The sequence below is a fragment of the Halichoerus grypus genome, chromosome 8 (genome assembly GCF_964656455.1).
Source record: "Halichoerus grypus chromosome 8, mHalGry1.hap1.1, whole genome shotgun sequence".
Lineage (NCBI taxonomy): Eukaryota > Metazoa > Chordata > Mammalia > Carnivora > Phocidae > Halichoerus > Halichoerus grypus.
Genome location: NC_135719.1, coordinates 42519583 through 42543193, shown reverse-complemented (window position 1 = coordinate 42543193; position 23611 = coordinate 42519583). Strand labels below are relative to the sequence as shown.

General features: G+C 41.5%; 1 protein-coding gene across 3 annotated transcripts in view; it reads right to left on the bottom strand.

Annotated features, from left to right (window-relative positions):
- The window catches only part of ADPGK (ADP dependent glucokinase), a 32624-nt gene extending 9074 nt beyond the window's left edge, over positions 1–23550 (bottom strand). For 2 of the 3 annotated variants that reach the window (XM_036104749.2, XM_036104750.2), the window contains exons 1-4: positions 23245–23550; positions 16515–16740; positions 13222–13284; positions 265–385 (exon numbers count right to left, since the gene is read on the bottom strand). In XM_036104749.2, coding sequence (XP_035960642.1) covers positions 265–385; positions 13222–13284; positions 16515–16740; positions 23245–23471 — 637 coding nt within the window. In that variant the 5' untranslated portion in view covers positions 23472–23550. Of the gene's footprint in view, positions 1–264; positions 386–13221; positions 13285–16514; positions 16741–23017; positions 23176–23244 lie in introns of those variants that run through there. The other variant, XM_036104751.2, reaches the window with a different exon arrangement.
- Positions 23551–23611: the final 61 nt, after the last annotated feature.

The following is a 23611-nucleotide window of genomic DNA, read 5'->3' as shown; positions in this document are numbered from 1 at the left end:
ATGCCAGTTTTCCTAGAGCCTAATTTCTCTTGGGGTCAGGTCAGTTCTGTTTGTAGATCTGGGAATTTTCTTCAACGTTGTAATACTCTCTGTTCTTGAGATAATGGCCAGCATCAGCTCAGCAGAACCAAGAGGTCAGGCAATCTTCGTAAGGCAAGACAGGGTCCCGCCAACTTACCCAGATCCGTCCTAGCACAGTCGCACCCCAGTCTGACCCCACAGCCCCTGTACAGTCTCACACCATTACTTACTCATTTCTCTTACCTGCCTGATATTCTAAAATAAGGTGGAACTCATCCGCTTCCTGCAACGACTCTGGTGGAACAAAGACATTATCATCAAGAAGTTCATGCAGCTTTGGACCAACTGGACCGCAAAGAAGAATCTGGAGACAAGACAGAGGAAATCTATTAGGAGATCTGGCCCTTTTCCCATAGAATCTATACAGTAACCAACAGGGACATCCAGGCCACTTCTATTCATTTCAACAAAAAACTGGAATCCAAATCTAATTTTAAAAGCTTTTGGTTTGGAGGTATGTAGTAGAGGGGGCTATTAACCAGGGCTTGGGCCCCTGGAGGGAATGGCCACCGGAAATGAGGGGCTGACAAAAGACCCGAGTCACACCTGTTAGACAGATACCTACGCAGCTGTGGAATCTCATATACTCTGTAAGTGACTGAATATTTGTGTCCTCCTCCAAATTCCTATGTTGAAGCCTAACTGCCGATGTGACAGTATTTGGAGATAGGGCTTTCAGGAGGTAATTAAGGTCAAATGAGGTCATATGGGTGCAGTCCTAATCCAGGAGGATTGGTGGCCTCATAAGAAAAGAAAAAGGGAGAGCTAGATCTCTCTTTCCAACATGCCCACTGAAGAAAGGCCATGTGAGGACACACCAGAAGGTGGCTGCAAGCCAGGAAAGAAGCCCTCACCAGAAACTGGACCCTGTTGGAACCTTGATCTTGGACTTGCCAGCCTCAGAATTGTGACAAAATAAATTTCTGTTGTTGAAGCCGCCCAGCCTATGGCATTTTGTTATTATGGCTGTCGAAGCAAACAAAGACACACCCCACCGCCACTTTCTTTTCTTTACTCTCTCATCCTATGTAGGCAAACAGATAATGGCATGTTGTCTACTCAGAGTTGCCCGATGAAAACAATTCTGTTTGAATTTTACACAGTATAGAAAAGAGCCTCAGAATCACAATATGGCCCTCCAATCAGAGGACCTAATTTGTGGGATCGGGCTCCCTATTATACTTGGCTGTTACGTAAGCAGCATAGCCTTCCAGAGATGGGAATTAAAGAGCACCTCAATTCAGCAAGTTGGGAGGCAGGTGCTCTGAAACTTTCCCTAAACCTTTTCTTCAACTCCAACCTGGGACTCTACCTGGCTATTCCTTCTAGAAGTCATTTCACATCTACTGCTGCTCTGCCAGGCAGGCTCTGGACCCCTCTCACAGCCAAGCCAACGGGCTCAAAACCACCAAACAATGAGGGCTTGGACAGCGACGTAAAGGAAAGTCCCCAGAGATGATCAACACCATGTCAGATTTAATATGCCCCCCCCCCAGAAACTTCAAAAGGCATTTTACTTGCTAATTAACTGCTTGCTTGTACAGCTACAACTTTACTTGTTTTCTCTAATTCCTGGGCAGAACTTCAGCCTCCAAGATGAGAGATCACAGGCCAAATTTACCCTCCTGCCCAAAACAACAAAAACAGACAAAATACATGAAACAATGGTTTTTACAACATTTGGACACAACAACAAAGGACAGTGATCCCTAACAGGAAAAAAACCGAACTGAGTAAGATCTACAAATGCCACATCAAATTACCTTAAAGGATTGTTTCCAGATATACAAAATCTGAAAGACTTCATCATTAGTAGACCTGCACTATAAGAAAGGTTAAAAGAAATCCTTCAGGCACAAGTTAAATGATACCAGATGGAAATAAGGATCTAAACAAAGGAATGAGGAGCACCAAAAATGGTAACTCTGGATAAGTATATAAGATCTTTTTCTTATTATTTAAATCTTTTAAAAAGATAATCAACTGTTTAAAGAGCAATATTAACAACACAGGATGAGGTTTATAATATACACAGAAGTAAACCATATGACAACAACACTAAAGACCAGAGAAGAGAAATGGAAGCACCTATTTATTATAAAGTCCTTAGATTATATATTAGGTATGATATCACTGACAGTAGATCGTGATGGCTAAAAATGTACACTATAAATCTTAAAGCAACCACTAAAATAACAAGGAATTATAGCAAATAAGCCAGAAGATAATCTGAAAGCATAGAAAATAATTCAAAAGAGTGCAGAAAAAGAGGAAAAAGGGAAGATAAAGAGGTGGGACAAACAGAAAACAAAGAGCAAGATGTCAGACTTAAACCTAATCTATTAACAAATACATTAAGTGTAAATGGCCTAAATAGCCCAAGTAAAGGAGACTGTCAAAGTGAATTAAAAAGTAAGCCCCAAATATATGCTGCCTACAAAAAATATATTATTTATTAATTATGAAATCTAAGTCACCATTTTATTTACTTTGCAACAGACTTGTATGTTGTTGTTTTTATCTGGACACATTATTATTATTATTTTTATTTTTATTTATTTTTTATTGAAGTATAGTTGACACACAATGTTACATTAGTTTCAAGTGTACAATATAGTGATGCAACAAGTCTATATGTTATGCTATGCTCACCACAGGTGTAGCTACCAACACTATTACAATACCACTGACTACAATTCCCTCTGCTGTACCTTTCATCCCCATGACTTCTTCATTCCACAACTGGAGTCCTGTACTTCCCACTCCCCTTCACCCATTTTGCCCATCCTCCCACTACCCAAGGAATACATTTTAAATATAAAGACACCAATAGGTTAAAACAGAAAAATGGAAAAAGATATGTCACACTAACACTAATCAAAAGAAAGCTACAATGGCAATTGTAACCAAAACAGATTTCAGAGCAAATATTATGAAATGATTTTCTTTATCCCTGGCAATGATAAAGAGGTCAATTCATGAAGAGGATACAGCGATCATAAATAGTTAGGTATACACTTAATGACAGGGCTTAAAAATATATGAAGCACAAAGTTATAGAACTGTAAGGAATAGATAAATCTATAACTATAGATAAGGATGTTAATACTTGCCTCTCAATAACTGATAAATCAAATAGACACAAAATCAGTAAGAATACAGAAGACCTAAACAACACTACCAACCAACTTGGCCTGACATTTATAAAATATTCCATCCAACAACAGCAGAATATAACTCTCCCTCTTCCTCTGCCCTCCCCCTCCCCCCATTCTCCCTGGCATCCATGCTCTCTCTCTCAGATAAACAAAATCTTAAAAAAACAAACAAAAAAACAAAAAAAACTTTACTAAGATAGACCATATTCTAGGTCACAAAAAAAGTCTCAATAAATTTAACAGGATCAAGAGAAGCATATTCTCTGACCACAATGTAATTAAAATAGAAATCATTAGCAGAGGGCGCCTGGGTGACTCAGTCGATTAACCATCTGCTCAGGTCATGATCCTGGGGTCCTGGGATCGAGTCCCTCATCGGGCTCCCTGCTCTGCAGGGAGTCTGCTTCTCCCTCTGCCCCTCCTCCCACTCATTCTCTCAATCTCTCTCTCTCTCAAATAAATAAAAATCTTAAAAAAAAAAAAAAAAGAAATAATTAGCAGAAAGATATCTGGAAACACCCCCAAGTATTTAGAAAGGAGCTCATACACTTATAAATAGTTCATGGATGGGCTATCAAATAGCCCATCTCAAGAAATCACAGGGTTATTAGAAAGCACTTTGAATGGAATGAAAAAAAACTATAATGTATCAAAATCTGTGGGATGCAGCTAAAGAAGTACTTAAGGGGAAATTTATAGCACTAAACACCTAGATCAGAAAATAAAGTCTCAAATCAATGACCTCAGCTTCTACCTTAAACTAGGAAAAAAAGAGCAAGTTAAACAACATGAACAAAACTAATGAAATACAAAAGAGAAAAATTAATGAAACCTAAAGTTCATTATTTATTGAAAAGATCAGTAAAACTGATTAAACTCTAAGCAAAGAGGAAAAAAAAGAAGATCACAAGGGGAAGTTGCAGAGAGGAAAGATCCTGAGCTCATCTCCTCCCACAGACACACTGAGGCTGCAACAACATATAGAGCAACTCTCTCTGAGAACAACCTTAAGATTAGCAGAACAACTCTTCCACATTAAAGACATAAAGAAAAAGACATACTGAGAAGGGCAGAAGTGACAGAGACACAGTCTGGTCAGGATCCAAACCCCCGGCGTCCTGACCCACAAGTAGGAGGGATATCACAGGTGTGGAGGTCCTCCCTAAGGAGTGAGGGGTTCAAACCATACACTGGGCACCCCCTGCCCTAGGGATCTGCACTGGAAGGAGGAGCCTTTATAATGTCTGGCTTTGAAAATCAGTGGGGCTTAGCTTTACGGGAACAAGAGGGTTATAGTAGACTGACACTTCACTACTAAAGGGCTTACACAGAATCTTACTCATGCCAAGACCCAGTGCAGAGGCAGCAGTTTGAAAAGCACCTGGGCCATAGAAGAGATTTGACTAACTTCAGGATGTGTGCTGAAGGGACAGGGATCTGCAGGAACTTTCTCTGTGAATAGAAGCATTAGCAGGTACCATATTTTGCCCTCCTTCAGCCTAGCTGGCCTGACACTAGGAAACAAAAGTTCTAGCACTTTCTATCTACTTTACCACCACTGCTCACCCTGCTCCTGCATTTTTCTGTAGACCTGCTCTGCCTGACCTGCCCACCCCGGCAGGTACCCCCTCCAAAGTGGTTCTTACCCCACCACACCTGGTGGGCAGCTGGGATCTGCACCTCTCCAAGGTGACTCCTGCCCCAGGAAGGGGCAGGCCAGCCCCAACCACCAGTACCCCTGCAGCAGCCACAGCCTCTGAGCTAGCCAGGCAAACCCAACCACCAACGTGCCTACAGCACTTGCAGCCCAGACACAACAGATGGGTACGTGCGGCCCACACAGGTGACACCCCAGAAGTGCCTCTGCTTGACCAGGGCTGACTGCACTTCTGGGCCCCAAAGGATACCTTCTACACAAGGCCAGCACCTTCAAGACCAGAAGATGTGAATGAACTACCAAATATGTAGGAACAAACAGAGAGACCGACAAAATGAGACAGAGAAATATGTTCCCAAGAAAGACCTCAGAAAAAAGAACTAAATGAAACAGAGAAAAGCAGTCTACCTGATAAAGAGTTCAATGTAATTAATGGTCATAGAGACGTTCACTGAACTTGGGAGTGGATGAACTCAACAAAGAGAAAATATAAAAAGAACTAATCAGAGCTGAGCAATAACTGCAATGAAAAATACACGAGAGGGAATCAACAGCAGACTGGAGGATGCAGAAGAATGGATCAGTGCTCTGGAAGGCCATCCAAGCTGAACAGCAAAAGAAAGCAAAAAGAAAGAAGAAGAAGAAAAAAAATGAGGACAGATTAAGGGAACCTCTGGGACAATATCAGGCAAAATAACATTAGCATTATAGGGATCTCAGAAGAAGAAACAAAGGGACAGAAAACTTATCTGAAGACATAACAGCTGAAAACTTCTCCAACCTGGGGGAGGAAACAGACAGCCAGGTCCAGGAAGCACAGACAGCCCCAAACAAGATGAAGCCAAGCTTAAAAGCAGCAGGAGAAAAACAACTAGTTATGCACCCAGGAACACCTATAAGACTACTGGCTGATTTTTCAGCAGAAACTTTGCAGGCCAGAAAGGAATCCTATGATATATTCAAAGTGCTAAAAGGAAAACACCTACGATCAAAGATACCAAGGATATGGTACCCTGCAGAACTGTCATTCAGAACTGAAAAAGTGATAAAGAGTTTCCCAGACAAACAAAAGTTAAAAGGAGTTCACTACCACTAAACTGACCTTATAAGAAATATTAAAAGACTTTTTTAAGCAGAAATGAAGAGGCTGTAACTAGAAGAAAATTATGAAAGAAAAAATCTCTACTGGTAAAAGCAAACAGATAGTAAAGGTAGTAGATAAGTCACTCATAAAGTTAGTGTGAAGGTTAAAAGACAAGAGTAAAATCAACTAAATCTACAATAACTAGTTAAGAGACACACAAAATTTTAAAAAAATGTAAAATATGATTCCAAATACATAAAACATGGGGTGGAGGGAGTCAAAACATAGTGCTTTTAAAATGTGTCCAACCATCAATTTAAAATAGACTGCTATATGTGGGATGCTATATATGAACCTCATGGTAACTGCAAACCAAAAACCTACAACAGATACACAAAAAATAAAGGAATCCAAGCGCAACACTAAAGAAAGCCATCAAGTCACAAGGCAAGAGAGCAAAAGAACAGAGAATAACTACAAAAACAACCAGAAAACAATTAACAAAATCGCAGTAAGTACATACCTATCCATAATTACTTTAAATGTAAATGCACTAAATGCTCCAATCAAAAGACACAAGGGTGAATGAGTGGATGAAAACACTGGAACTTGCTGCCTACAAGAGACTCACTTTAGACCTAAAGATAAATACAAACCGAAAGTGAAGGGATGAAAAAAGATATTCCATGCAAATGGAAACAAAAAAGCTGGAGGAGCAATATTAAATGAGACACAATAGACTTTAAAACGAAGACTATCATGAGACAAAGAAGGGCATTACATAATGATAAAGAGGTCAATCCCACAAGTGGATTTAAGAACTGTAAATACCTACGCATCCAACATAGGAGACCTAAATATATAAAGCAAATATTAACAGACATAAAGGGAGAAATTGACAGTAATACAATAACAGTGGGAGATTTTAACAGTGGGAGATTTTAACACGCCATTTACATCAACGGATAGATCACCCAGACCAAAAATCAATAAGGAAAGTGGCTTTGAATGACAAATTAGACCAGGTGGACTTAACAGATATATACAGAATATTCCACCTAAAAATAGTGGAATACACATTCTTTTCAAGTGCATATGGAACATTCTCCAGGATAATTCATATGTTAGGCCACAAAACAAGTCTCAATAAATTTAAGAAGACCAAAATCATATCAAGCATCTTTTTAGACTACAGTGGTATGGTAACTGGAAATCCAAGAAAAAAAAGTGGAAAAAAGCAAACTATGTGGAAACAAAACATGTTATTAAACAACCAATGGGTCAACAAAGAAATCAGAGAAAATTAAAAAAAATACCTTGAGATGAATGAAAATGGAAACACAGTATTTTAAAATCTTTGGGGCACAGCAAAAGCAGTTCTAAGAAGGAAGTTTATAGCAATACAGCCTATGTCAAGAAATAAGAAAAACCTCAAATAAGCAATTTAACCTTGACCTAAAGGAACTAGAAAAAGGATAACAAACAAAACCCAAAGCAGAAGAAAGGAAATGATACCAAAGAGCAGAGCAAAAATAAATGAAATAGAGACTAAAAGAATAGAAAAGATCAATGAAACTAAGGGTTAGTTCTCTGAAAAGACAAAAGTGATACACTTTTAGCCAGAGTCATCAAGAAAAAAAGAGGGGACTGCCTACAAACTAGAAGAAGTGGACTAATTCTAGAAATTTCCAAGAGTGAAACAGGAAGAAACAGAAAGCCTGAACAGACCAATTAAATCAGTAATAAAAAAACTTCCAACAGGGGCGCCTGGGTGGCTCAGTCGTTATGTGTCTGCCTTTGGTTCAGGTCATGATCCCAGGCTCCTGGGATCGAGCCCTGCATCGGGCTCCCTGCTCCGCGGGAAGCCTGCTTCTCCCTCTCCCACTCCCCCTGCTTGTGTTCCCTCTCTCGCTGTGTCTCTGTCAAATAAATAAAATCTTTAAAAAAAAAAAATTCCAACAAACAAAAGTCCAGGATCAGATGACTTCACAGGTGAATTCTACCAAACATTTAAAGAACAGCTATAACCTCTTTCTCAAACTATTAAAAAGAGAGACAGAGAGAAAGGAACATGTCCAAATTAATTCTACCAGGCTAACAGTACCCTGATACCAAAACCAGACAAAGACACTACAAAAACAGAAAATTACAGGTCAATATCACTGATGAACACAGATGCAAAAATCCTCAACAAAATATTAACAAACTGCATTTCAAATACATTAAAAAGATCATTCAGACCTAGCCTCAGCAATCAGACAACAAAAAGAAATAAAAGGCAACCAAATTGGCAAGGAAGAAGTCAAACTGAGGTTTGCTGGGGGAGGTGGGCAGGGGGATGGGCTAAATGGGTGATGGGTATTAGGAAGGCACTTGTGAAGAGCACTGGGTGTTGTACAGAAGTGATGACTCAAAGAATTCTACTACTGAAACTAATATTACACTATATGTTAACTAACTGGAACTTAAATAAAAACTTAAACAGCTAAGAATGATGGATAAAACAAAATGAAAAAAGAAAACAACAACAACAATAAAATTTCAAATGTGCATGTTCTGGCAAGATCGGTAGAAATCCTGACTCTAGAAAAAAGCAAGAATCTAGACATAAAAAAAAATCATCCACCACAACCAAGTGGGATGCAAGAATGGTTTAATTTTGGCAAACTAATCAACGTGATACACCACATTAACAAAATGAAGGCTAAAAATCATATGATCATCAACAGATGCAAAAAAAAAAAAAGCATTTGACAAAATATAAAAACTTTCAACAAAGTGGGTAGAGAGAAAACATAACTCATCATAATTAAGGCCATCATATATGACAAACCCACAGCTAACATCATACTCAATGGATCAGGAACAAGACAAGATCAGGAACAAGAGAAGGAAGCATCTCTTACAACTTTTATTCAACATAGTACTGAAGTCCTAGCCACAGCAATCAGAGAAGAAAAAGAAATAGAAGGCACCTAGACTGTCAAGAAGAACTAAAACAGTCACTATTTGCAGATGACATAATATTGTATTTAGAAAACACCAAAGACTCCACCAAAAAACTATGGGATCTAATAAACGAATTCAGTAAAGTCGCAGTACACAAAGTAAATATACAAAAATCTGTTGCATTCTATATGGTAACAAACTAACAGAAAAAGAAATTAAGAAAAAAAATCCCATTTACAATTGCATTAAAAAGAATAAAATGTTGGTATGCCTGGGTGGCTCAGTCGGTTAAGCGTCTGCCTTCGGCTCAGGTCATAATCCCAGGGTCCTGTATCGGGCTCCCTGCTCAGAGAGGAGCCTACTTCTCCCCCTGCCTGCTGCTTCCCCTGCTTGTGCTCTTTCTCTCTCAAATAAATAAATGTTAAAAAGACACTGATGAAAGAAATCAAAGACACAAATAAATGCAAAGATATACCATACTCATGGATTGGAAAAATTAATATCGTTAAAATGTCCATACAACTCAAAGCAATCTACAGATTCAATGCAATCTCTATCGAAATACCGATAACATGTTTTCACAGAACTAGAACAAATAATACTAAAATTTATATGGAACCAGAAAAGACCCTGAATAGCTAAAGCAATCTTGAGAAAGAATAACAAAGCTGGAGGCTCACACTCCCAGATTTCAGGCTACACTACACAATACTATTTTAAGTGAAACAGTATGGTATTGGCATAAAAAGGTCAATGGAACAAAACAGAGAGCCCAGAAATAAACCCACGGTCAATTAATACATGGTCAATTAATCTATGACAAAGGAGGAAAGAATATACAATAGGGAGAAGACAGTTTCTTCAACAAATTAGTTGAGAAAACTGGACATCTACATGCAAAAGAATGGAATTGGGTCACCTTCTTATATCATATCCAAAAGTAAACTCAAAATGGATTACATTTAGGTCTTTTAAATCTAAGTTCTGAAACCATAAAACTCCTAAAACAGATAGTAAGCTCTTGGACATCAGTCTTAGCAATATTTCTTTTGATTTGTCTCCTCAGTCAAGGGCAACAAAAGCAAAAATAAACAACTGGGACTACATCAATCTAAAAAGTTTTGCATAGCAAGGAAATCATCAACAGACTGAAAAGACAACTTAATGAATGGGAGATATCTGCAAATGATGTATCTGATCAAGGGTTAATATCCAAAATATGTAAGAAACTCATATACCTTACACCAAAAAAACAATCTGACTTAAAAAATGGGCAGAGGACTGGAAGAGACATTTTTCCAAAGAAAACATACAGATGCCCAACAGACACGAAAAGATGCTCAACATCACTAATCATCAGGGAAATGGAACACAAACCAAAACCACAGTGAGAGATCATCTCATGCCTTTCAGAAAGGCCAGTATCAAAAAGACAAATAACAAGCGTTGATGAGTATATAAAGGAACCGATGTGCACCACTGACAGGAATGTAACAATTTGGTGCAACCACTGTGGAAAACAGTAGAGAGGTTCCTCAAAAAATTAAAAATAGAAATACCGTATGATCCAGCACATCTACCTCTGGGTATTTACCCAAAGAAAATGAAAACACTAATTCTAAAAGATACAGTTATGGGATGCCTGGATGGCTCAATTGGGTAAGCATCCAACTCTTGATTTCAGTTCAGGTCTTGATCTCAGGGTCATGAGTTCAAGCCCTTTGTTTGCTGGGCATGGAGCCTTACAAAAAAAAAAAAAGATATATGTACCCCTATGTTCACTGCAGCATTATTTACAACAGCCCAAGATATGGAAGCAGTCTAAATATCCATTGACAGATGAATGGTTAAAGAAGATTTGTTGTATCTATATAATAGAATATCACTCAGCTATAAAAAAGAATGAAACCTTGCCATCTAAAACAACATGGATAGGCCTACAGGATATTGTGCTAAGTGAATCTGATTTTACTTCTACGTGGAATCTGAAAAACAAAACATATGAACAAACAAAACAAAATTCCTAAATAGAACAACTCATGGCTGCCAGAGGGGAGGGAAGGGTGATAGGGCAATGGGCAAAATAGGTAAAGGGAATTAAAGCATACAGACTTCCAGTTAAAAATAAGTCATGGGGATGGAGAGCATAGTAAATATAGTAGAAAATATTATATCTTTGTATGGTTACAGATGATAACTATACTTATCATGGCAATCATTTTGTAATCTATGTAAATGTCAAATCACTACGTTGTACATCTGAAAGTAATATAATATTCTGTGTCAACTGTACTTGAATTAAAAAAAAAAAGGTGAACTTTCTAGAAAAAAAAGACAATATAAATTATCAATATCAAGAATGAGAGATAATATCACTACAGATTCTACAGATCTTAAAAGGATGAGAGTATTACAATTAATTTTATGCCAATAAATTCAACAATTTAGATATGGACAGGTTCCTTGAAAGATAAAACCGTCAAGGCCCACTCAAGAAATACAGAATCTGAATTTCTCTGTATCTATTAAAGAAATCAAATTTATTGTTAAAAACCATCCCACATCAAAACCTCCAGGCCTAGAGGGTTTCGCTGGTGAATACTACAAACATTTAAGGAAGGTATCATACCAATTCTATATAAACTCTTTAAAAAATACTGAAATATTTCCCAACTCATTCTTTAAGGTCAGTATTACCCTGATACCAAAACCAGGCAGACACACAAGGAAAATACAGACCTCATGGAAACTGATGCAAATTTATTTTTATTTTTATTATTTTTTAAAGATTTTATTTATTTATTTGACAGAGAGACAGTGAGAGAGGGAACACAAACAGGGGAAGTGTGACAGGAAGAAACAGGCTTCCCACTGAGGGGCTCGATCCCAGGATCCTGGGATCATGACCTGAGCCGAAGGCAGATGCTTAACGACTGAGCCACTCAGGTGCAAAATTTTGTAAACCGAATCCATCAATATAAAAAAGAAAATACATCTGAACCAGGTGAGGTTTACTCTAAGGATGCAGGTTGGTTTAACATTTGAAAACCAATGTAATTACCACATATCAAACTGAAATACGAAAACCATTCAATATGCATTTTTTCCTCCTCAAACAGCTGGTTCTCTATCTGTATTTCTGGGTATCTCTGGGGTTTTGATTCTGTGCCCCTGACCCATATTTCTATTTTCAGGCTGGTTCCCCCAAACTTGAGGACTATTCATGGTTCCCCCCTCTGTCATCAGTAGCCACATCTATTCTGCACTTGCCAAGTTTGTTTACTCTGGAATCATCTTTGTCAAGTCTATCTTCTTTGTCCTCACATATGGTCTACCTACCACCAAGTGATTCCATCTTATTTCATTTTTTTGAGGGAGAGCGCATGCACATGCATGTGCATGGTGGGAGCAGGGGAGAGGGAGAGAATCTCAAGCAGGCTCCACGCCCAGCACAGAGCCCAACATAGGGCTCCATCCCACGACCCTGAGCGGAAGTCCAGAGTCAGATGCTCAACCAGCTGAGCCACCCAGGCGCCCCTCAAATGATTCCATTTTTAGTAGGCTTTAGATATATCTGTTTCTCCCCTTCTGGCTGCTCTAATCCAAACCTTAATCATTTTACAGTAGGAAAAGAGCAATGACCTCCTTGCTGGCCTCTCCCCTCAAACCTATTCAACTCATAGCAGAGAACCTTCTTACTCACATGTTATTTTGAACACAGCAGTAATTTTTAATTGTTTAAACCAAATGGTTTAAGACTTGAAGACACCCCCCTACTGACCTCCACCTAGAGGCCTTCATTTCCTAACACTCTGGATCTAGGCTCATCAATACCGCCAACTATGTTTTCTCTCATCACTGTGTGTTCCCCAGTCCTAGGTACTGATTCCACAGCCCACATCCTCTCAACTGTCATGTGATATAGTATTTAAGAATGTGGGTGCCAGAGTCCTAGGTTAGAACAGTTCCATTTCTGATTAGCTATGACCGTCTCTCTATGCCTCAAGCTTCATGTGGAAAGCAAGACACTTACAGTACAAACCACAGCACCAACTGGCCTCAGCTGTGGCTAGGACTACCTGAGATAATCTATGTAAAGCACTGTCCCGCACACAGTAAGCCCTGAGGAAGCATTAGCTATTGCTACTGTCCCACTATTACTATATTGCATCCTAACAAGAGACCTAGGGTCTGGCACACAGGTGGTCCATAAGATGAATATTTATTCTTGCTCCCAAAATTATTCAAACACTAGTGAAAGATACAGGTTTTAATCTGGGAATTTGACCTACCTTTAAATCTGAGTTGGTTGCAAATTTCTGTCCAATTAAAGCTGCATTTCCTCCTACATAGTGCTGTAAGATAGTTCAAAGTTATTAGACAGTATTTTAGCAAACCATGTTACCCAAGCTTAGTAATTTTTTAATTTATTGAATTTATAGTCTTTTTTTTCCAAAAAATTTTGAGGCTGCTTTACAACAATGACACACAGATGAGGTTTTAATAAAATCATTAACCACCTAGGTTAAGACACAATGAATTTTAAACAAAGGTGAAAAAAACCAAATATGCTAACCATGAAAATTAGTATAACTGACTTAACTGTAGATCAAATCTGGCCTTGAGCTTTCAGGAAGCCAGAAGAGATAAAGGAAACATGAAAAAATGTGGACAGATCTTATCGTCTGTGCCACAGTCCTACTAAAACGAGTGTATGATTGTGTTACTCTCCTCCTAAAAATCATTCATTAGATACTATAATGAACTAGACTCCAACTTGTAAGTGAGGCACACAGGCCTTTCCTTATCTGCTCCCCACCCCCCTGCTCTCTTCTCTACCCTCCTCTCCTGCGCTTCCCTCCCACGCCATGCCTGCAAGCTCTCTGAGCCTGTCTTCCTGTCTTTGTGCTCTTAGCACATGCTGTTCCTCTCTTCCGGATGCCTGGCCCTTCTCATGCACTGGGAAATCCCCGCTTCCTTCTCAAGAATCAGCTGCATGCACCTCTTGTGCCATGCCTGCTGTCCCCCTTTCCCCACTGCCACCTCAGCCTCCACAGCTGCCCTCCCAGACAGGATTACAGATCCCTCGCTACCCCCATACTCGAGCCTCCGCTAAAGCCCTTGTCCACTTGGGCTACTGTCATCTGGGTACATGACTAGCTCCCTCAGGGCAGGACTGGCTGTCTTCTTATAGTAAGTGCTCAGTGGATGTTTGTTGCTAAATTTTGAGAAAGATGTGTTAGAAAATACAAAGGCTTTCCTGAGAGCAAGTCTAAGTATAATGGGTCCTAACGTAGAACGATGTCTCCTAAACACTGCCTCTTTCAGCTGCAGACCTGTGCTGGAGAGGCAGACGACTCAAGGCTGGTATTCCATGTTGCTGACTAAGGATGGATCCATGTGTTTTGGACACCTGACAAGTAGGAGATAAGGCTGATGCTCCATTATGAAAACTGAGAAGCCTAATCAATACTCTTGCCCAGATGGAATGCCACCATCTCACCTTCCAGTCCTCGGCCATATGCAGAGGCACAGACTAAACAATTCAATTCTAGATTCTAGACACTGCTTTCATCCTAAGCTTCGTGTTGACCAATCTCCAGATTCAGGTGAACAGTAACCGCTTCCTATAGGTAAATTTAAAGCTTTCTGTGATATATAGGCTAAAATTTGGTCTTTTCACATGTTAGCATGAATTTTTATTTGACTATTATGGCCAGAAGAATTTACTAAAAAACTTGGGGAAAAATATTAAGATTCCATGAAGTGGATTTTGATTTTTCATGAAATAGTTATTGACTACTGTTTTATCAATCTGCTTACAGTTTAAGGGAGTTTGAAAAGATACCAAATGAAGTGTTGCCCTCATGGAAGGTAAGGAGAGCATTTTAGGTCTCATAATTTTAAGAAAGAACTTGGACAATCAAAAAGGTAGGTGAAGTCTTTATAGAAAAAACTTTTTTTTTTTTTTTTGCATTATGAAACAAAAAGCAGGATCAAGGCAGAAGAGAATAGAAATTGAATTAGTGGTTCAAATACTATGATCATAAAGACTTTTAGCAGCAGACCTGTCATCATGTTAGAACTATCGAGATTCTTTCATAAGAGATCAGAATCTCACTAGTGAGCTCAGCTATAAAAATGATTGCAGCTGACATTTTAACAGCTTGCTGTCTGCTTTACAAACTCAGCTGGGTAACGCCCGTGCCCACTTCTAATGTTCAAATGGGAAGCTTCAAAAGCAAAAAGAACTTTACCTTGAAAGTTCTCAAAATAAAAGTGGTCATAAAAATGGCCTGTGAAAAGTACCAATTAAAAATGGCATTAAGAGCTCTCCTAGCAAGAACCACATCCAGACTGGGGGTGACTAGCCAAGGGAAGATTTTAGGTGAGTAGGAAGAACTGGGTGGTGGAGAGACACTGAAATAAACAATCAAAATTCAGTCTCAAGAGGCCTGAGGGCATGTGTAGCAGCAGGTATGCTGGGGTGATGGCCTGGGATCTCCAGGCCCAGCACTGCCTCTTACTCCATGTGAACCTCAAGCAAGTATCTGGACCATGTGGGCCCCAAGGCTTTGTTTATGATCACCGTGTGGGCCTGGGGACCCCTAGGTCTGACAGGTTCTACCCTGTAGACCAGGGGTTCTCAAAACAAGGTCCTCAGAACAATAGCATCAATGTAACCAGGAAACTTCCCAGAAGGGAAGTAAATTCTCGAGTCCCCATCCTACAACTACTGAATCAGAAACTTTGGGAGCAGGGCCCAGGAATCTGTTTCAATAGCTGCCCCCCTGACAAATGACTCTGTTTCAGGTCTGAGAACCACTGATCTAGACCAGTGCTTCTCAACCAATGTGATCTTGCTTCTCTCCTCTCCCTAGCCCTGGAAACAACTGACCATGTCTGGAGACATTTTTAACTGTCACAACTAGGGAAGGAGGGGAGTGCTACTGTCTGATCCAGTGGGTAGATGCGAGAAATGCTGCTGAACATCTCACCCTGTGCAGCACAGCCCCTACAACAAAGAATTCTCCAACCCAAAGCATCCGTAATGTTGAGGTAAGGAACGTGGTTCTGGACCACCAGAGCAGAGGCGAGGATCCAGGACTCCCTTGCCCAAAGGGAGCAAAAGCTAAATCTAGTGCTCTGTGTGTTTGGCCTTATTCTCCTGCTCAGGAAGGACTCAGCCATATCACGATTATTCCATGTTATCAGCCACAAGCAATATCCAAACAAGAGTAGGCATCTTTCCTACCTTCAACTTGGGTAATATGAAAAAAGAGCAATTTGCTGGATGAACTAGAACGAAAATTTTAGTAACTATGCTTCATAAATGTTGGCTGAATTGAACTGACTAGAAACAGCGGAGTTAATGGAAGGTTAGATACACAGTTTGACAGAGAGGGAAAACACTGCAGAACTGGATTCCCAACAATCACCCTCCAGAGAGACTGGAGGAAAAGTTGCTTGGTTGCTTTTAGGAACCTTACAAAAAGCTATCTTTCCCACCTTATTATCAGTTTAATATCTGATATGTCCTCTGTCCCACCTTATCTTAAATTTACTGCTGGTGAACCAAACAGACCTGGGCTCCTGGGAGCTCTGATGCAATCTGGGCAATGTCATGAAAAGCTTCCTTATCGCTGAAGAAGCGCTCAGCTGCGGCTCCCTTCCCCATGAAGTGAACGAAAGCTTCTTCCAGATCATTCCTTGAATGCAGAATGGTGTGATCTTTCCCATTCCCAGGACTCCGGCCAAGTGCCTGCAAGAGCTTCACCCCCGAGAGCACTACATCCACACAGGCATTGACTCTGGAAGGAAGGAGGAAAGAGACAGTGTGAAAGAAAAAGCAGAAGCACCAGGGCAGCTACTTTGCATTAACAACAGAGAAATGTTTCCAGGAACTGTACCCAAACAGAAAAACCGAGGAAGCGGATCTGAAATCCGAACTGGGAAATAAATAGCATATGGCGGAAGGAAGATTCCTTTATCTGGACATACGTTCTTAGGATCAGAACATAGGGTTCTTTCCAACAGGATGGCAAACTTTTTTTTTCTTAAAGATTTTATTTATTTATTTGTGAGAGAGTGAGAGAAAAAGAGAGACAGAGAGAGACATGCTGAGCAAGGAGCCCGATATGGGACTTGATCCCAGGACTCTGGGATCATGACCTGAGCTGAAGGCAGACACTTAACCGACTGAGCCGCCGGCATCCCCAGCATGGCAAGCTTTTACGCTAGCTAGAAAGAGAAAACAGGTGCTCAGCATTTCAGAACAAAGCTATCATGATAACACAAATACAGCATTCTGAGAAAATGTTGGCAAAGCCACACTGTATGGATTCCTCCTGGCTTTGTGACTTGGGCAAGTCACTTTAATTTCCAGGTCTCAATTTCCTCATTTATAAAAGGGTGTAATATGGGTGTTTGACTCATAGAGCTGTTTTGAAGATTAAGTTAATATATGCTTAAGAATACTGCTTGGTGCAAAGTAAGCAAAATATAAGTTTTGGTCAAAAGCCAAATATCAGATACCTTCCCTCCAAAGACACATTAGGATGGTGGTAAGATACACTAAATACCTAATGTCTAAATACTCCTGGCTGAAACTCTTCAAGAGTTAAGTGGTGCCTTAAAGACTGAGGACCATCTGCAGTCTGGTAACAATTCATCACTTGGCAGGTGTTCACTGGACCAATCCATGAGACCTTTTTAAAGGGCTTGTAAGAAGCCAATGCTGCACCACCTGGTTGGCTCTACAGAACCAAATTATAAAGCACTGTGGTTGTCTGGCACCGCCTCTCTATGGTGTGCACAGAGAAGTTCTGGTTTATATTTTTAATGTTATTTTGCTAAAAGCCATCCCTTAAAAGAGAAGGGTCAAATAATCTGGGTACCTAGAGGTGGACTTCCTGCCCCCCACCCCACAGTCACCTTTATTCCTGCCTCTGCCTACTGGGGATGTCATTCTTGCCAATGGGGCTAGATGACCACACAGGCAGCTCAAAGCCTCTGAGAAGGTCAAGGCTCACAGCAGGCCAATAAACAGCTCCTGGTGATAAGGATGGCTAAGCTTCCAGCGTAATTCTGAGCAGATTTGAAAGCAGAAAGTATATTCATCAATAAAGAAGGCCCAAAGGATTGGATTCTAGTGTAGAATACAGCTACAATGTTTCCCTTCTAGTCTCTTAAAAAAAAAAAAAAGATCTCTTGATCTGGAAATTAACACATGAATTCATTAATGGTGGTAAATTCTAAAAGGAATGAAATTGGGCAAGGGAGAGGAATTTTATTTTTCACTAGATGGATTTCTGATCTTTATACGCATGTATTACTTTTATAATTAAAAAACAATATAATTTTTTTTTTTTAAGATTTTATTTATTTATTCATTTGACAGAGAGAGACACAGTGAGAAAAGGAACACAAGCAGGGGGAGGGGGAGAGGGAGAAGCAGGCTTCCCGCTGAGCAGGAAGCCCGATGTGGGGCTCGATCCCAGGACCCTGGGACCATGACCTGAGCCGAAGGCAGACGCTTAACAACTGAGCCACCCAGGCGCCCCCATAATTTTTTTTTTTAAAGATTTTATTTATTTATTTGACAGAGAGAGACACAGCGAGAGAGAGAACACAAGCAGGGAGAGTGGGAGAGGGAGAAGCAGGCTCCCCACTGAGCAGGGAGCCCGATGCGGGGCTCGATCCCAGGACCCTGGGATCATGACCTGAGCTGAAGGCATACGCTTAACGACTGAGCCACCCAGGCACCCCAAAAACAATATAATTTTTAACAGGTTCGTATGGAGGCTAGACATCATTGACATCACTCAAGCAAGGTTTACAAAGGCAAGGAAGAGACACATCTCTCCTAGTGACACAAATTGACTGTACCCACATCATAAGAATTCTTTAATTTTTCCCCTATGGATCCCATGCTTTTGAAAAAGATTTTTGCCCACCAAACAGGATTTAAATATTCAAATGTTCTTACTGTTTTAAAACAAAGATACACACATACTCTAAAGGCATAATCTAAGAGTTACTATGCTTTTCTGTGCATAAAACACATTGACATTCATGTGGCAGGTGCTTAATGATGTTTAAAGTACATTCCTTTCACAGCCCTACTGATCATAAACCAAGCATACCTTTTAAACTGGTCTTTAAATTCCACCTCATACAGGGTGTTCCTTAGTTCTTTATTTCTACTGGATGTAATATTAGATGTCTAAAGGGTAGACTCTTAATAGGAATACTCTCCCTGGCTCTCAGATTCAAGTAGGTTCCCGAGTTTCAGACAGTACAAGTTTGGATAGTGAGAGACACCATTTCCACCCAACTGCCCCATCTAGAAAATGTTTCCCAATGGATCTGGGTCCTGAGCCTGGAGAGCAAAAGTTCAGACACTGAGGGATGCCCACATTTGAAAACAGTAGCTTGCACAAACACATCGTCTTCATCTCCAGTAGTATGCTAAGATCCTGAACAGGGTCTGGTTCTTTAAAGATGAGAATGGAGGAAGTTTGCAAAAGTTACAAAACAAAACAAAACCCAAAAACCTCCTATAACCAAAAGGAACAACGTTCGACATATTTTGCAACACAAAACAAAACCCAACAGAACTAATTTTGAGTTAAAAATATGTACCTACCATAGGAATTATTTTCCACCAGCCCACTTCATCATGTCATGAATACCAAGGGAAAAAAATCTTACAAAGGAAAAAATTTTATTCAGTACCTTTTAATAATAAAAAGATCACTAAACATCTACATGCCAGATACCGAACTAAGTACCTCTCCATGTGCTTTCTAGTTATACTTTGACCAGAGCAAGAATCTTCCTCTGCTCTTACCTCAATTCAATAGCATCCAGGAATGTAAACAAGCACATTGCCTATGGTGCTTTATTCTCAGGAATTAAAGGGAGGGAGGCAGGGAGCAAAAGAACCAGAAGACAAAATTATGCTCATTTAACGTTAGGCAGAATTTCACAGTTGAGTAAGAAATGTCTAACAGAGGGGCGCCTGGGTGGCTCAGTCGTTAAGCATCTGCCTTTGGCTCAGGTCATGATCCTGGGGTCCTCTGCTCAGCAGGAAGCCTGCTTCTCCCTCTCCCACTCCCCCTGCTTGTGTTCCCTCTCTCACTGTTCTCTCTCAAATAAACAAAATCTTAAAAAAAAAAATGTATAAAAGATCATAATGTGAGTTTGGAGAAAACGAAGACACAGGTGAAATAACTGGAAAATAAAGCAATGCTGAATGTCCAAACAACAGGAAGGGCTAGAAGGGTAGGGGAGCCTGGGCTTCCAGGCCTACTGCCAAGGCTCTTGAGGGGTGGGGGAAGGGGCACAGTTCCCCTTCTAGACTGCAAGTTCTTTAAAAGCAAGGATGGGGGGCGCCTGGGTGGCTCAGTCGTTAAGCGTCTGCCTTCGGCTCAGGTCATGATCCCAGGGTCCTGGGATCGAGCCCCACATCGGGCTCCCTGCTCGGCGGGAAGCCTGCTTCTCCCTCTCCCACTCCCCCTGCTTGTGTTCCCTCTCTCGCTGTGTCTCTCTCTGTCAAATAAATAAATAAAATCTTTAAAAAAAAAAAAAATAAAAAATAAAAAAAAATAAAAGCAAGGATGGTGGTTCTCATCACCTCCCTTCTGCTTCATTATCTGTAAAATGTTTCCTTAGCTTCTTCCTAGCTTTTTAACACTATACCTGAGATATTGCAATAGGTAATCATAATCACCATAAGATGCAGAACTGCAGAGAAGAGAAATCCAAAGGGGCAGGGGCAGTGGTCCCTGGGCTGAACTCTGGATGGCGCTCTGGACAGAGAAAGAAGCCTGGTATTATGAAGCACTGAATATAAGGCAGGCATTTTCAGACAGGCCACACCAATTTGCAAAACGCGATAAGATAGGGAAGTAGTCACACTGCTTTCAGCTGAGAAAAGTTGAAGCTGGAGGTTGACTACCATTCCACAACTGGAAAAGCCTAAATTCAAACCCAGATTTCTGATACTAAAGCTCTCACAGGGAGCATGCACAAGCAAAGATGTGAATGAAGGGATTAACTTTTTTTCTGGGTACAATAAGAATGTTGATCTAGTTAGAATGGAGAGTTAAACAGAGGAGTAGAGTAAGGTAGGTTTCAAAGGTCAGGGTGAAGCCAGGTACTGGGGAATGAACACTACGTTCATCATTCACCCAATGAGTCTTTGGCACCAGAATCCGATTTTGAAGCAGGGGAGGTGGCACATCTTAGAAAGATATGGTAGTGGGCTCCTATCCTTTATTTCTCTGGGTCCTTTCCACCAGCCCCTTACATGCTGGTGCCTCCCAGAACCCCACCCTTGCCATTTACCTTCTTTTCTTGTTCTCCTCTGGTGTGATCCCATACACTCTCTGACCTCGACCTAACTATTGGCATCTTCAAAGCCTGTAAGCCCGCTCCTCAATATGCTCCTAAACTTCAGCCTGTCAGCTGATAGCTCAGCTTCTGCTACTAACAACCTTAAGTAGGTAGATACAAATATTGTCATCCAGTTTTTACAGAAGCTTATAAGTATTGATTGGCCCAAGGTTACACTGCTGTCAAGTACCAGAGGCACAAGGTAAGCCTGTTTCTGTCTCTGTGTTCACGCCACATTGTTGCTGTAAGGGAGATTAAGAAAAAGGAACAAGACTGTGTTGGAAGATAGGTTAGATTTCAAAGGAGGGGCAGCGTACCTGCTTGTGGGATTTCAAATGAAGCTGGTATTCTGTCATGCCAGCCGGAACACTAATAATGAATACATCTGTTTTCAACAAATGAGGCCGGGACCTTGCTTCACCCATTTCTGCATCCTCAGAACCTAGCACAGACCTGACACATACCCTGTAGTTGCTGATATTTGCTGAACCTGCATAAAGCCAGGGAGGACACTTAAGAAACTGATAGGGAGGGGCGCCTGGGTGGCTCAGTCCGTTAAGCATCTGACTCTTGATTTCAGCTCAGGTCATGATCTCAGGGTCACGAGACCGAGCCCCATGCTGCGCTCTGCACTCAGCGTGGACTCTGCTTGAGATTCTCTCTCTGCCTCCCCCCTACACTCGCGCTTGTGCACTTTCTCTCAAAATAAATAAAATCTTGAAAAAAAAAAAAAAGAACCGAAACAGATAAGGAAGTGGCTGAAAGGGCCTGAACTTGAAAAAAGAGGTAAAAGGAGATGTATCTCAAGAAACGATATGCTGATTTAAAAAAAAGTACTATGAGGTGCCTGGCCGGCTCAGCACATGAAGCATTCGACTCTTGACCTCAGGGTCAAATATGAGGCCCACATTAGATGTAGAGATTACTTAAAATAAATATTAAAAAAAAAATACTAATATTTGCCTGCTCTTTACAGAAGACGCCATGCAATATTACACAATTACTTCGTTTAATCTTCAGGATAACTTTGCTCTACCTTACCCTTGCCCCAGTACTCACAAACACTAGCAGAGTACTTCGTAGAAGGTCTGCTTTTGTATGGTGCTTCTGAGCTGATGGCAAGATATTTAAGTTGAACTGAGACAGGATTTAAAGTTAGTGTGAAGGGAACAATGAGGAATACAAAGAAAGGAGGCACTGTGAGTTGGGAGAACTGTAAATATGCAATGTCACTGAAGTCAGGGGAAGAAAAGAGTTTCAAGAAGGGCAAGTTTAGCTGGTAGAAGAACTGCAGGGAGTTGACAACGAAGACTAAAAAAAGACAGCTGAATTGGAAAATCAACAAGTCACCAGTGAGCTTTGAGAGTAGTTTCAGTAGAGTGGTGGTCTCCCAGACTATGGTATTAAGGAAGGGGAAACAAGAGAGAGAAAGTCGGTAGCTAAAGCACTGAGGTCACTCCTCAGTGACCACGCCACTCACTCAAGAAGTTCAGAGGAAGGCGAATGCCGTCAAATTGGTTGCCGCAAAAACGCAGTCGCCAAAAGAGCTGAAACAGGAATGAAGGAGACTGGCACATGAGGGTGTTAGGCTGCGCGGGATTTGCAAGAGGCTATTAGGCTGGTCCTACCGAAATGAGAGAAGGGCGCAGGGACCAGGCAAGAGGAAAAAGCAGTATGCGGAGTCCTTACAGCAGTGACGAACAGGGCTGGTCCCAGACATCCGACGCTTCTCGCCAAGGAGGCAGCGTGGACACCAGCGCCTAGGAGCCTCCCGGGGGACGTCTGGGAACCCGTTTCCGCGCGGTTCTACCTCCTAGCTCCCCAGCAGCCGGAACTCCGCCAAGGCGGCGCTCGGAGGCCCGGAGCACCCGCACCTCCTGGAGAGACCCAGAGACGCAGGGCCCGCAGGCACTCACCCCACGGCCACGCGGCGCCAACGCCGGGCCGGCAGTACGATGAGCGCGTCCCAGGCGGCCGCCAAGCGGCCCTCAGGGGAGCCGGGTCCCGGGGCCGCGGGCGCCAGCTGTAGCGAGCTCCACAGCGAGCGCAGCGCCGAGCCGGGCAGCTGCGGCTCCAGCAGGAGGACACAGCCCACCGCCAGCGCCAGGAAGCCGGCGTACGCAGAGCCGCGCCACAGCGCCATGGGGACAGTGGCGCTGCAGCCGCCAGCCCGCTCCTTTCCCAGCCCGCGCCTCTTCCGTCTCGGCGTGCGCCAACGTCGACACGCGCCACGTCACGCCGGCGCGCCACGGCCCCCGAGGGGCGGGCTGGGGGCGGGGCTCT